This window comes from Triticum dicoccoides, chromosome 7A, assembly GCF_002162155.2.
Source record: "Triticum dicoccoides isolate Atlit2015 ecotype Zavitan chromosome 7A, WEW_v2.0, whole genome shotgun sequence".
NCBI lineage: Eukaryota > Viridiplantae > Streptophyta > Magnoliopsida > Poales > Poaceae > Triticum > Triticum dicoccoides.
This window is the reverse complement of record NC_041392.1, coordinates 294,985,307-294,996,685: the sequence shown is the minus strand read 5'-3', so window position 1 is coordinate 294,996,685 and position 11,379 is coordinate 294,985,307. Positions and strand designations below refer to the sequence as shown.

Genomic DNA, 11,379 nt, shown 5'->3' with positions numbered 1-11,379 from the left:
CCTGGGTAAAAATATTCAGTTTAATAACCATTGTTTTGTTTACAATACTTGAACTTATTTCCACCAACTTGAGAATTTGCTTTGGAGACAATGACTTCTTTTATAACTTGTGCCCAAAGTTTTCATTCTAACAAACTGATTTTTTTTTGTTGGACTGACGAACTGATATTGCATCGATAATGTTTTCATGCCAACTGGTTAATTTTAGTTGTAACGATTATATTGGTAACCAAATTTGTTTCTAACAAAATAGGATTTTGCTTCCGTCTATCTGCAAAACAAAATGGCTCTTCGGTTAGTATAGCATTCTTGTGGCACCAGGCTAGCTAGGATTGTCAAACGAATGGGGGTTAAAGTTTGGGAGAATGGAGCCAAAGAATTCCCCTTCATCTCTTCTCTCATCGTCCGTTCATCGAGAAAGAACGAAATATATAGTTTCCAATGACACCGAATTTCAATTAGGGCGTTTGGTCTAGTGGTATGATTCTCGCTTTGGGTGCGAGAGGTCGCGAGTTCGATTCTCGCAACGCCCCAATATTTTTTTGTTTCCCCGGGCATCATGGGAAGGAAATCACCAAGAAGATTATTATTTTCAGCTTGAGAAGAGAAAATTATTCAGCAAATCAAATGGATCGATTGATTTCCATCCATGTTGCTTCTCATCTCAGCGCTCCATCTACTCCTACAACAATTCACAGGAATCAACAACCTGAGTACAACATGTATCCCAAACAACAAGCATGAAAAAGGCAAAAAGGTCAAGGTGATGAGATCATCTACATAGCAGTACATATGTGAGCTTAGGTTACTTATTGCTCGGCGGTCCTCTGCCTCTTGGAGCACTTTGCCTGCACGGCCAGCGTGGCCGTGGTGCCCGGGCAGTTGAGGTCCCCGCCGTACACCTCGTGCGACACGGCCAGCACGCAGCTCCTCTTCCCCACGCACGCCTTCTCCACAATCTCCTTGGCCTTGGGCGTGTGGCAGTTGCCAAACGTGTAGTTGCCGCAGATCCCCAGCGGGTTCCCGTAGCTGGCGAACACCACCTGCTGGATCATCTTCTTCTCCGGGCACGTCAGCACCGCCCGCGGCTTCAGGTCGTCCGCCACCATCGTCAGCTGGCTGTCCTTGGTCTCCCACGACCGCACGTGCCCGGGGTTGGTCTCCGAGATGAAGCTGCAGATGTTGTCGCGCTTCACCGTCAGGATCATGATGGCGTCCGGCCGCCCGCCTTCCTCCTCGAAGATGGTCAGCACGTTCCCCGTCGGCTTCAGGAAGCACCGCGGCACGTGGTACAGGTACTGCGACGGCCGCCCCAGCGCGTGCTTGTACGAGCTCCAGTATCGCCCCAGCCCTTCGCCGTTGACGAACAGGATGCCCTTGCCCATCGGGTTCATGTCGATCACCACGGGGTCCTCCCCGCTGGGCATGTCGAAGCGCCGCCGGTACCACGTGAGCGGCTTGTCGAACACCGCGGGTTGCCACTGCACCTCGCCGCCCTTTTCCGTGAAAGCCTGCTTGCGCTCGCCGTCCAGGCCCACGATGTGACCCCACCCGTTGCTGGTGAGGTCCAGCGTCCCCGTGTTGAGGCCCTGGATGGTGACCGAGTGCACGCCGGCCTGCCGGCGCTCCAGGTAGGACCCGCTGTCCTGCAACCCCAGCGTGCTGGACAGGATGGAGATGTGGTTGATGCCGACCTTGACATCGATGGGCTTCTCCAGGCTGAAGGCCTTGTTCATCTTTGTGCCATGGCCGCAGCCGACTAACTTCTTGTTGACGAACGCCACCATGGCGTGCCCATGGCTGCTCGCCTCCAGCACCGGCTTGATGTCTAGCCTGGACGGCAGGTCCTCAGGGTCCAGCAGGAAGCTGCCACCCACCGTACAAACCAGCAAAACATTGGCATTGGCATTCGCATTCGCAAGATACTATAGTAATACGTAGAGGAGAGACGTACCTGGTTGTGTACCAGAGGTAGTCGGTCTTGTCCTTGGTCATGTTGTAGGCCTCGAGGGGCTTCTCGCTCCGGTCGGTGCTGAACTTGTAGGTGGGCACCTGGTCCCCCTCCGTGTACATCTCCCACACATTGTTCTGCACCGTCTGGTCCGTGAAGTGGAAGGTGCGCTGGTTGTGCTGCGCGTTCACGTATTGCGTGCTGAACACCACCGTCTTGCAGTCGCCCAGGATGCTGACAGACCGCCGGGGCACGAAGTACTTCTGCCCGCGGAACGTCACCGTCCCGTCCTCCTTGGTGTTGTGGTTGGACAGGAACGCCACGCACACCTTCTGCTCCGGGATCTCGAACACCCGCGCCTGCATACCATACCATACCATACCATACCGGTCAGGTCAATCGGCGATCATAACAAGATAGCAACAAGAGAACTGAAGAGAAGAACCTCGTAGAGCTTGCCCAATGGCTGCGTGGAGGGGGTCCCAAAGAGGAGAGCGTTCTTGCACAACCTCAAAGCATGGTGCAGGTCCTTCAGATGGCCCCACTTGGGCTCTTTGAACATTCCTGGACCAACCAAAACGTTCATCCATGAATCAACATAGTTAAGCATATTCAGAGTTTGAGAGGATTCATCTGTCTCTGCTTTACCGAATTCGTCGAGAGGCGCCTCGTCGTAGTATCTCGGCATCACGAAAGAGGCACCCGTTCTTCCAAAGTTTGTTCCTCCGTGGTACTGTCCACACAGGCAAGGCAACCGTGTGATTCTGTCAGAAATATACTCTAGTTTCATCCTAACGCCATGTCAACAACAGGTTGGTTGGTTGGTTGGTTGGTTACTGGACGGTACCATGTAGTAGTTCACCATGCTGCCCCCCACCGAGAAGAACCGCGCCACGGCAAACGCAATGTCCTCGGCAGATCTCTGAGACGGAGGATCACCGAATACTCTGTATCTGCAAACGCCAACAAAAAACAATTCAGCACCCGACAGTCTCTCCTTGATGGACAAGGTGAAATTGATAACTGAACTCACTGAGCAGTCCAGTTCTCGGTCCATAACAGGGGTTTGTTCTTGTCAACTGGACCTGGCCATGTATCTCCGCAGTGCCTACCGTTGCAGGTAGGAATCTAGAGAGGGAAAAACATGATTATGGCTTAAGCATGGTTAATAAATTATATCATGGTAAAAGAAACTTAAACATGTCAGATCATGCTAATAAATTACCACGTCCGCTGGAGCTTTAGTCTGCTTGCACATGATCCATGGCACCCCGATGTCGGTGCTGATGGCCATCTTAGCTGCCCATTCGATGTACCTGGTGCCGTTTTCTTTGAACGCCGCTTCCATGTGCTGGTACTCATTCTCGATCTATTTTTTTTCAATGCAGGGTGCATTTCATTTGAGAAAGCATACATGATAGGTATAAGTATTCAGCAGGAAGAAAAAGGGTCAAGATATGCATGCAGTACCTGCGCTAGAATGATAGGGCCTCCTTGTGATGCGAAGAGCTTGGCCTCCTTGAGCTTGTTCACTACGAGAGTGACAAACTTCTGCATGAGCTTCTGCATATGTAAATAGAAAACCAAGGTGAGGACGCCGTTTCAATTATTTCTGTATGTAGCAAAATTTACGTCGAGCTTTTTTCTTTCTCGAAATGCATCTAGTTTTACCGTTGAGAAAGGAAAAGAAATGCATCTACTCCCTCCGTTCCTAAATATTTGTCTTTTTAGAGGTTTTAAATGGTGACTACATACGGAGCAAAATGAGTGAATCTACACTTTAAAATATGTCTATATACATCCGTATGTGGTGGCCATTTGAAATCTCTAGAAAGACAAATATTTAGGAACGGAGGGAGTAGTTTGGTATGTCCGCAACTAATAATTCTGTGTGGTTTGATGGTGTGATTGATCACCTTGAAAGGCTCATTGTCTGTGCGGAATATGATGTCGGGGACCTCCCGGAGCCAGTAAGGCAGCCCTCTGGAAGAGGAAAATCACAGATTAAACGGAGACCGTGAATGCAGATGAGCCAGAAATCGAGCAATACACGATGAGATTGAGATGTGAAGCAAAGAGACGAACAAACCCATGGTTCCACTCCGCCTGGACAAAGGGCCCGATACGGACCATGGCGTACATCTCATGCTCCTGGATCAGCTTGAAGAACTTGATCATGTCGTACCTCCCCTCGAAGTTGTACTGAAATCGACCGTGGATGGATCCAAGGAGGAATGGACGATGAGCAGGTACGTAGGTATACGATGAGATGAATGAGATGGGGAGTGCGTGACAGTTACCACGCCCATCTCGGGTTCATGGACGTTCCAGAAGACGTAGGACTCGATGACGTTGAGGCCGCCTTCCTTGGCCCTGGCGATGAGGTCGGGCCACTCGTGGAAAGGGCTGCGTGGATAGTGGATGGAGCCAGAGAAGAAGATGTCCCTCTGTCCGTCCACCATGAGCGAGCGGCGGTCGTACGAGATGACGGTGCCTGGTTTGGTGAGCTGGTAGGCGTCCCCGCCGGCCACGAGCGCGACGACGGCGATCGCCGCGGCGGCGAGCCGGACGTGGAGGAGGGACATGGTGCGTGGAAGCTAGGGGCCACAAGTTCGCGCTCCCGCTAGTCCTAAAATAGGAGGGAGGCGTTGAGTTTAAAGGGATGGCGCTGTGGCCGCGCGGGAGCGCAGGGAGCGACATGCGCGCGCGCCATGCCCTCCGTCCGTCCACGCATCAGCATCACCCACGAAACGGTTGGCCTCGGCGGCCCGCGCGTGTGCGGGTGCGGAGCTTCTTGGTGGTGGTTTTAGGCGGGGCGGGTTTTTTTCTGACTGGATCAGCCGTGGATCGGCATTGTTTGCGGCGGGGTTGTTGCATGCCGTGCTTCAGTAGCCTTGAACGGGCATCGTCACGCCGTCACGGTCACCTCCGCCGGTGCTACGACTTCCACCTTGAGCCGGCGACGGAAGACACTGCGTGGAGGAGCTCCGGACGTGCTTTGCTATGACCATCGCCTCCGATCACTGATGCTACTTGTGCTCAAGACTGATGAAAACAAATGCAAAAGCTGATAATAACTTCAATACAAAAACAATGATAGGAACAGAGATCTTACTGGAATAGCGTCCGAGAGCAATGATCTTCTAAAAGCTCTATCTTAAATCCCGGCCCCGCAAAACAGGCCATTCCTTGGCTGCTAGAGCCGTTGGAAGCGACACAGGTGTCGGTAGGCTTGTTGGCGCAGATCCATAAAATATTATCTTGCTCTGAGAGTTGTATCTCTGAGCTTCAAAAGCATGTATCTGATCATGGTGGGATTCGATACCACTGACGCCCCATTCGACCCATTTCCAGCATGGATCTGATCTCGAAAAAATGACGTGAAGAAATAAATATGAGGCTAAAGTAGTGAAATGACAAAATGCAGATAAACTGAAAACTGTATGAACAAACTTGCTAAACTAGCTGGGATTTCTTGACAAACTAGAAACTATGATTGAGAGCTTTATTTGAGAAGACTTAACATGGACTGGAGCAACTGAAGGTCTGAACACTCATAAATAAGAAAACCGTCTAGACAAGCATAACTAAATCTTAGTGCTTGTAGGCTGTGTTGGACTTACGATCGAAACAATGAATACTAAATTAAGAATGAACAATGAATACTAACTAACCTACCTATGTGGTAACTGGTAACACACAAAACTGAAGAAAACGACACCCAACACTGAAACTAGTAACATAACTGAAGAAAATGACACCAACCCCTACAGGTACAGAAAAAAGCTAGAAAATGAGCAGGGACTTACTGGAAAATGACAGAGTGAGTAAGCACTAGGGACTTATAGACTGATAGACTGAACAATGATGCAAGCTCATAGACTAAGAAACAAACTGAAGAACTTAGGTGAGGAAGGATCACAATTGACAAAAATTTAAAAGAAACTGATAACTGAATTATTAACTATAGAAAATTGACAAAATTTAGTGTGACTGAACAATGATGCAGGCTCACAGACTAAGGAAATACTAGCACGAGTACTGATTAAAGAGATTGAGCTGAGGTCAGATTAATAGGTAATGAAAACTAAAAGAATAAAAGAAACACTAATGACTGAAACAAAATTATATAAAGGTACTGAAAACTGAAGACTAGACTACAGAAACACTGAAACAAAGATTCTAAAGAGACGGAAAACTGAAGAACTAGAGATAGAGAGAAAAGAGGGTTGAATAAACAAGACAGAATGGTGGTTGAATAGTAAGATGACTCAAGAAACACTGGAAAGTGAAGGACTGAAGGCAGAGAAAAGAAGACTGAAGAAACAAACACTTCCTAAAGACTGAAGAAACAAACACTTCCTAAAGACTGAAGAAAGAAGACTCAAAAGAGACATGATCTGCAATTTCCATGCTTGATGCTTGTTGCTCACATATTTGTTTTTGAGTTCATATTGTATTTACAAGAGACTGAATTTTATAGGTGAATGACAGTGGGAATGAGGATATCCAGGATCAATGCCTTGGAAGCCAAGAAACTATATTCATGCAGGTGCAAAAAATGGATGAAAAAAATGCTTCTTATTTTTTGCTTAATTTTTATGCCTTGCAAATTACGTCTGGAAACCGACAGAAATATTGACGATGATGAAAAAGCCAAACTTCTCTTATGTTGTGCTGTTGCGGGGTTATATTGACCTAAATAGAGGCTCTCACAGCATCAATGCCCAGGTGCGCGAAACATTTAAAATTGATTTTTAAAAACAAAAAAAAAACACATGCTAAGGGAAAAAATGAGATAAACTTTGTGCAAACTCGTGTGCAGGGGCAGGAGTCGTGCTCGTATGTTAGTGACATCGGTCAAGCAGGTAATGAGGGTGAAGCTCTGGTACATTTACCACAAACAGAGGTGGCTCAAGTATTGGAAAACACCGACACGTCAACCAACACACCAAGACTTGAGGTAGGGTGGAAAGAATAAAATAAAATCGGAAAAAAGGACAAAAGATGTGGAACTTATATGCAGGGCAACAGAACGTTGAGAGGAAGAAAAGCTAAGACATCATCACCAGGAACTTAACTACTGATGTCGGTTTGCAACTGCAGCAGTGAGAGAATGCAGCAGCATCCTCGAGAAAATATCCAGCTTCAAAATGAAAATGATGAAAATGAAAAAGCTCCTGACCTGCAACTCTGATTTTCTTTGCTTGTACCTGCAAGAATGAAAAAAAAGTAACAAAAGATACTATTTTATCAGTCATTGTATAAACTTCAGAAAAAAGATAAAGCAAAAAAGATTGACAGAAAGGTTTACAATTTTTTTCGAGAAATGTTGAATGGGAAAACTTGAAAAAAGAAGAGAAAAAATTGTTGGTATCTATGCTGAACCAAAACAAAAATGCTTGCACGGGCGATTGAAAACTGATGGGCATATGCAGAATTTGTTTGCTTTTGTTACTTCTTGGCTTGTAGCTTGACCTGTAAGAGCCTATGTTACCAAAAGAACAAAAAAAAGATGGCGTCGTGCAAAAGTTGAACAAAAAACAGGAGAAACAGAAAAATGCTATGAAGAAAAACATAGCTCCTCCCTGGCCAGCCAAACAGTCAATGATCCATGAGCACTAAATTCAGAAAGCACTACTGCTAAAAAAGTCAATATAACGCGAACAAACAAAAATAGAATTGACATATCCGGCAACAACCATGCCGTCATCGCTGTTCAACGCACGCGCATGGCACAAAAAAGGGCTTGTCTGTATATCCAAGACAAAACTTCCCCATTTACAACAGGCATGAGGTGTCTGCACATCCGAGACAAAACTCCCCCATTTACAACGGGCGTGAGGTGTTTGTACGTCCAAGACAAAACTCCCCCCTATCCCCCTCCACTAACAATGTTCTTTGTGGTGTTAAAAAAAAGTTCTTTGTGAGACATCGGAAAAAAAGTAGGCGAACTCTCTTTCTCTTGATATACGTCCAACAGGCCCAAAATACATAGAGAAACCAAAGCTATCATGCAGGATTGTCGACGAAATCACCCTGTAGAAAAGAAAAGAGAGGAGAATCACATAGAGAAAGTAAGACAACAGTTAAAATCACAAAAATAATGAAAAATGCAAAACAACTTTAAATATATATATATATATATAAGTGAAAATGAATAAAAATTAAGGAAGAAAAACCTGTAGGTTGAAATCAGTGACAAGCCTCTTGTCTGCGGTGTTTTTCTTCCAAAAGAATAGTTGATTCATATATTGAATCCTTATATTCTGGATATCATCCTGTGAGAAATGCTTCCGCGGATCCAAGGCTGGTTCCCATATCTCCATTATCTTCGTTGGGAAAAATCCACAATCATCTCTGCGAAAATTAAGGTTATGTTACAGAAAGCAAAATCAAGAATGAAACGAATATGAAAACAAAAAATAGCCATGACAAAAGATCAGATGTCCAAAACACAGGTCAAGAACAACCCCCCATGAAAATATTATTGAAAAAACAGATATGTAAAAATCAACAGGCACCTAAAAAAAGAACTAACAAACAAAAAACTGTTGCATGATATAGAAAGAAAAAAGAGGAGATAATATGAACTGTGAACAAAAACTACTACAACCTGACAAGTTGTCTAACCTCCCTGATTGGATAAGTGATTTTTAGGCATTGTAGTTCAAAAATATGAATTGGAGTTTGGTGCAGTTGAACTTCATTTTGAACTATATCCATTGCAAGAAAGAACTAAACAAAAAATAGGCCCTCCCATCTTCGAGGCACATCGATCTTTCACAACTGGCGCGCAACCTAGCCGACCCGTCTCCTGGTAGATGTTGATTTCTTCAGGTGTGTTCAGAGAAACTAATTCAGGGGTGCTCTGATTTTTTACTGTTGGCCCCTGAAGAAAGTGACTTCGAACAAACCTGAATTGGAGGCACTACAATGCAAAACATGATCACCAGAACATACTGAAAAATTATAATAGCCAATACATAACAGGTAACGGGAAAAATTCAGGTCCGTTCGTTTTAATGTGAAAAAAACACACCAAAAATAATTGTGAACTTGCTCCCAAAACTCGGGCCTGAGAAGCAAAACCATCTCCATGATGAAGGAATTACTTAATAAGCTGAATAATGTACAGAACATGCTTAAAACTGAAATAATTTAGTACCAAAAAGTAGCTCTCATTCACTGAAGTGAAATAATCTAGTACCAAAAACAACGAGGCGGATTTGGGGATGAAATTTGGGGACAGAGTGACACACGCGCATAGGTGGCTGCAAAATATTCAGGATCGTTTCTGATGAAGCACTCCAAATCGCAGAGGTGAACTAAGCTATCACAAAACGTTCCTACCCAAAAACCAGCTAGCTGAACAACCCCTGCGACATGGCTCTATGCCCGGCGACCACGACGATGAACTGAGTCAAACACATAAAGAGGCAGATCACAGAGAACAACAAAAATTGGACAGAGCGAGGACAACAGGGAGACGGGAGTATACCTTGCGCCCCACCGGCTCCGGCGAATACTACATCACCCATCGACGGCGCTTGCTGGTGGCGAGCACGAAGGGGTAGCTACGGCCGAGCTCCTCTCCAGACCAACACCTCTCTTGCCTGCGGCCCTCCCTGTGAAGCACGCCTCCCGCGAACAAACCCCGCTTGTGGGGTGACTCGCCGGGCGCCGTCTTCGCCTGGCCGACCTGCCACTAATCACCAGCGAGCGGCGAGGAGCTCCCCGTTCCCTCCGCCGCCTCGGCCAACCCCTTCCAATCCCTTCCCCAGCTAAGACAAAGGCCGCCGCCCGCGAACCCGAAAGCCCAACACAACACAAAAAAAAAGACCCGGTTCACGCGAGACTGAGGTCGTAAGACGCGCGGAGATGCGTGTGGATCGGACGGACAGAAAATGACCCAAGACGAATTCAAAAACAGACAACTGAAAAATAGTACTCCCTCTGTTCATTTTTGTAAGTTGTTTAAGACAACTGAAATTGAATTATTTTAGATGCTGTCTTAAATGTCTAAAAGGTCTTACAAAAGTGAACAGAGAGAGTAACAGTGTTTTTAAAATTTACTGGTCATTGTTTCCTTCTAAATTTTCTTCTCAGGAGAGGGTTTGTGCTGCATACATCATGTCTAAAATCCTTGGTGCCAAGATGAGGTGTTATTCTAATATGTTGGTTTAAGCTTTTAATTCAAACTCAAGTCTGGGATATATAGTTCACTGTGATCTTTTTTGGCTTTTTATATAATTAATCTGTATGCATGCATGTTACACTTGTGAGTAGGAGAGGAGAGGAAGACATGATATGCTATGTACTACTCCTTGTTTAATCCCATTGATTCGCTCAGTGTCCACTACCGTCCTATAAAAATGATCGATGGAACTTTTCGGTGAAATAAAAACAGATCCGCTCTTCCTTCTAGGCTTCTGGCCAAAGTGGAAAGACGAAGAATTCTTCTGGGATAGTGGCGCTTGTGCCTATTGTGTTTCTGGTGGGATGTCGAGGTAGTGGAAGTCGGAGCGCTCCCGACGGTGGATGTACGCCGAGGCGGCGGCCTCGGATGACCATGCAACGACGGGCCTATGGGGTAGGTCCGCTGCTTTGCTTCGCATGGGCGGCGACATGGTGCTGCGAGGGTAGTGAGTTCGTTGGCTCGGTCGACGCGATCTAAGGAGTCGGTCTGACTGGAAGTCAGGGCAGCGGCCCCGGATGTTTGGCACGATGTTCGTGGTCTGCGGGCGGTCATCTCGGGTAGCAAGGGCTACAAGGCGCTTGAGTCGTGCGGCGTTGTGGCTTGCATGCGGGCGGGGATGTCGGAATGGCGGCTCCGGCGTTGGATTCGTGTGTTTGTTGCGATTGTAGCCTTGGGTCGTGTGGTCGGCGAGGCTTCGTCGCTTATGCGGCTGTTGGTTTGGTTTTCCGCATAAACGAGTCACTCTATTAGGTTTTTCGATCTGGTTTTTCTTATAAACTGGATTGTCTCTCTTCTTCTATAATGCAATGCCTGAGCTTCTGGCCCTCTGACGAGGATTCGTAAAAAAAAATAGTATCTTAAGTCCATAACTTTTTCACCGTCGTTCAACTTTCTTGCAAATTAAATTATGCAGGCTCACACTTTGCATTAACTTTCTCTGTAACAATAGTTACATTTTCTTTGAAACGGGACGGTCGTTGCATGTATGAACACTGAAGTCTCTGGATATGCTTACTGGCACTACACTGTAGTTAAAATTGTTCACTGACTTGCATATCCAGTGATAACATGTGATTGTATTGTGTAGGCCAATAAAACAAATTATTCTACATTATACATATGCCGTTAACATTACATTGTTTCTTTTTGCTATATTTACAATTTGCGATTTCTGGAAGTGAAGGAAAATAGGGCAAACAATGTGTCAGCATATAGGTTTTGGAAGGCC

At 46.0% G+C, this 11,379-nt stretch overlaps 1 protein-coding gene and 1 non-coding gene across 4 annotated transcripts; one reads left to right on the top strand and one right to left on the bottom strand.

The window, feature by feature from the left end:
- The first annotated feature begins 461 nt into the window (after positions 1 to 461).
- Positions 462 to 533, top strand: TRNAP-UGG. The gene has a single exon. It is a non-coding gene; the product is annotated as a tRNA-Pro (tRNA).
- Positions 534 to 611: 78 nt separating this feature from the next.
- Positions 612 to 9,762, bottom strand: LOC119329337 (beta-galactosidase 11-like). 3 transcript variants are annotated; one of them, XM_037602370.1, is made up of 14 exons: positions 9,453 to 9,762; positions 8,134 to 8,311; positions 5,067 to 7,990; positions 4,252 to 4,996; positions 4,041 to 4,153; positions 3,868 to 3,934; positions 3,422 to 3,514; positions 3,177 to 3,320; positions 2,985 to 3,079; positions 2,799 to 2,904; positions 2,600 to 2,684; positions 2,397 to 2,515; positions 1,955 to 2,310; positions 612 to 1,866 (listed from the first exon to the last, which is right to left on the bottom strand). In XM_037602370.1, the coding sequence occupies exons 4-14, from the start codon at positions 4,534 to 4,536 to the stop codon at positions 810 to 812; spliced, it is 2,520 nt and encodes an 839-aa protein (XP_037458267.1). In that variant the 5' UTR covers positions 4,537 to 4,996; positions 5,067 to 7,990; positions 8,134 to 8,311; positions 9,453 to 9,762; the 3' UTR covers positions 612 to 809. The 3 variants fall into 3 exon arrangements, with proteins under 3 accessions (XP_037458267.1, XP_037458266.1, XP_037458268.1); XM_037602369.1 differs by having other exon boundaries at positions 2,397 to 2,684; XM_037602371.1 differs by lacking the exons at positions 3,868 to 3,934; positions 4,041 to 4,153; positions 4,252 to 4,996 and having other exon boundaries at positions 9,453 to 9,761.
- Between the last annotated feature and the right edge of the window lie 1,617 nt (positions 9,763 to 11,379).

Bases quoted from the DNA above. Each gene is read 5' to 3' on its own strand.
- LOC119329337 (XM_037602369.1), bottom strand. From the start codon at position 4,536: ATGTCCCTCCTCCACGTCCGGCTCGCCGCCGCGGCGATCGCCGTCGTC. The intron at 4,154-4,251 runs GTAACTGTCACG...GGTCGATTTCAG, and splicing joins ATGAACCCGAGATGGGCGTG to TACAACTTCGAGGGGAGGTA. The intron at 2,905-2,984 runs GTGAGTTCAGTT...TGGCGTTTGCAG, and splicing joins ACCGAGAACTGGACTGCTCA to ATACAGAGTATTCGGTGATC.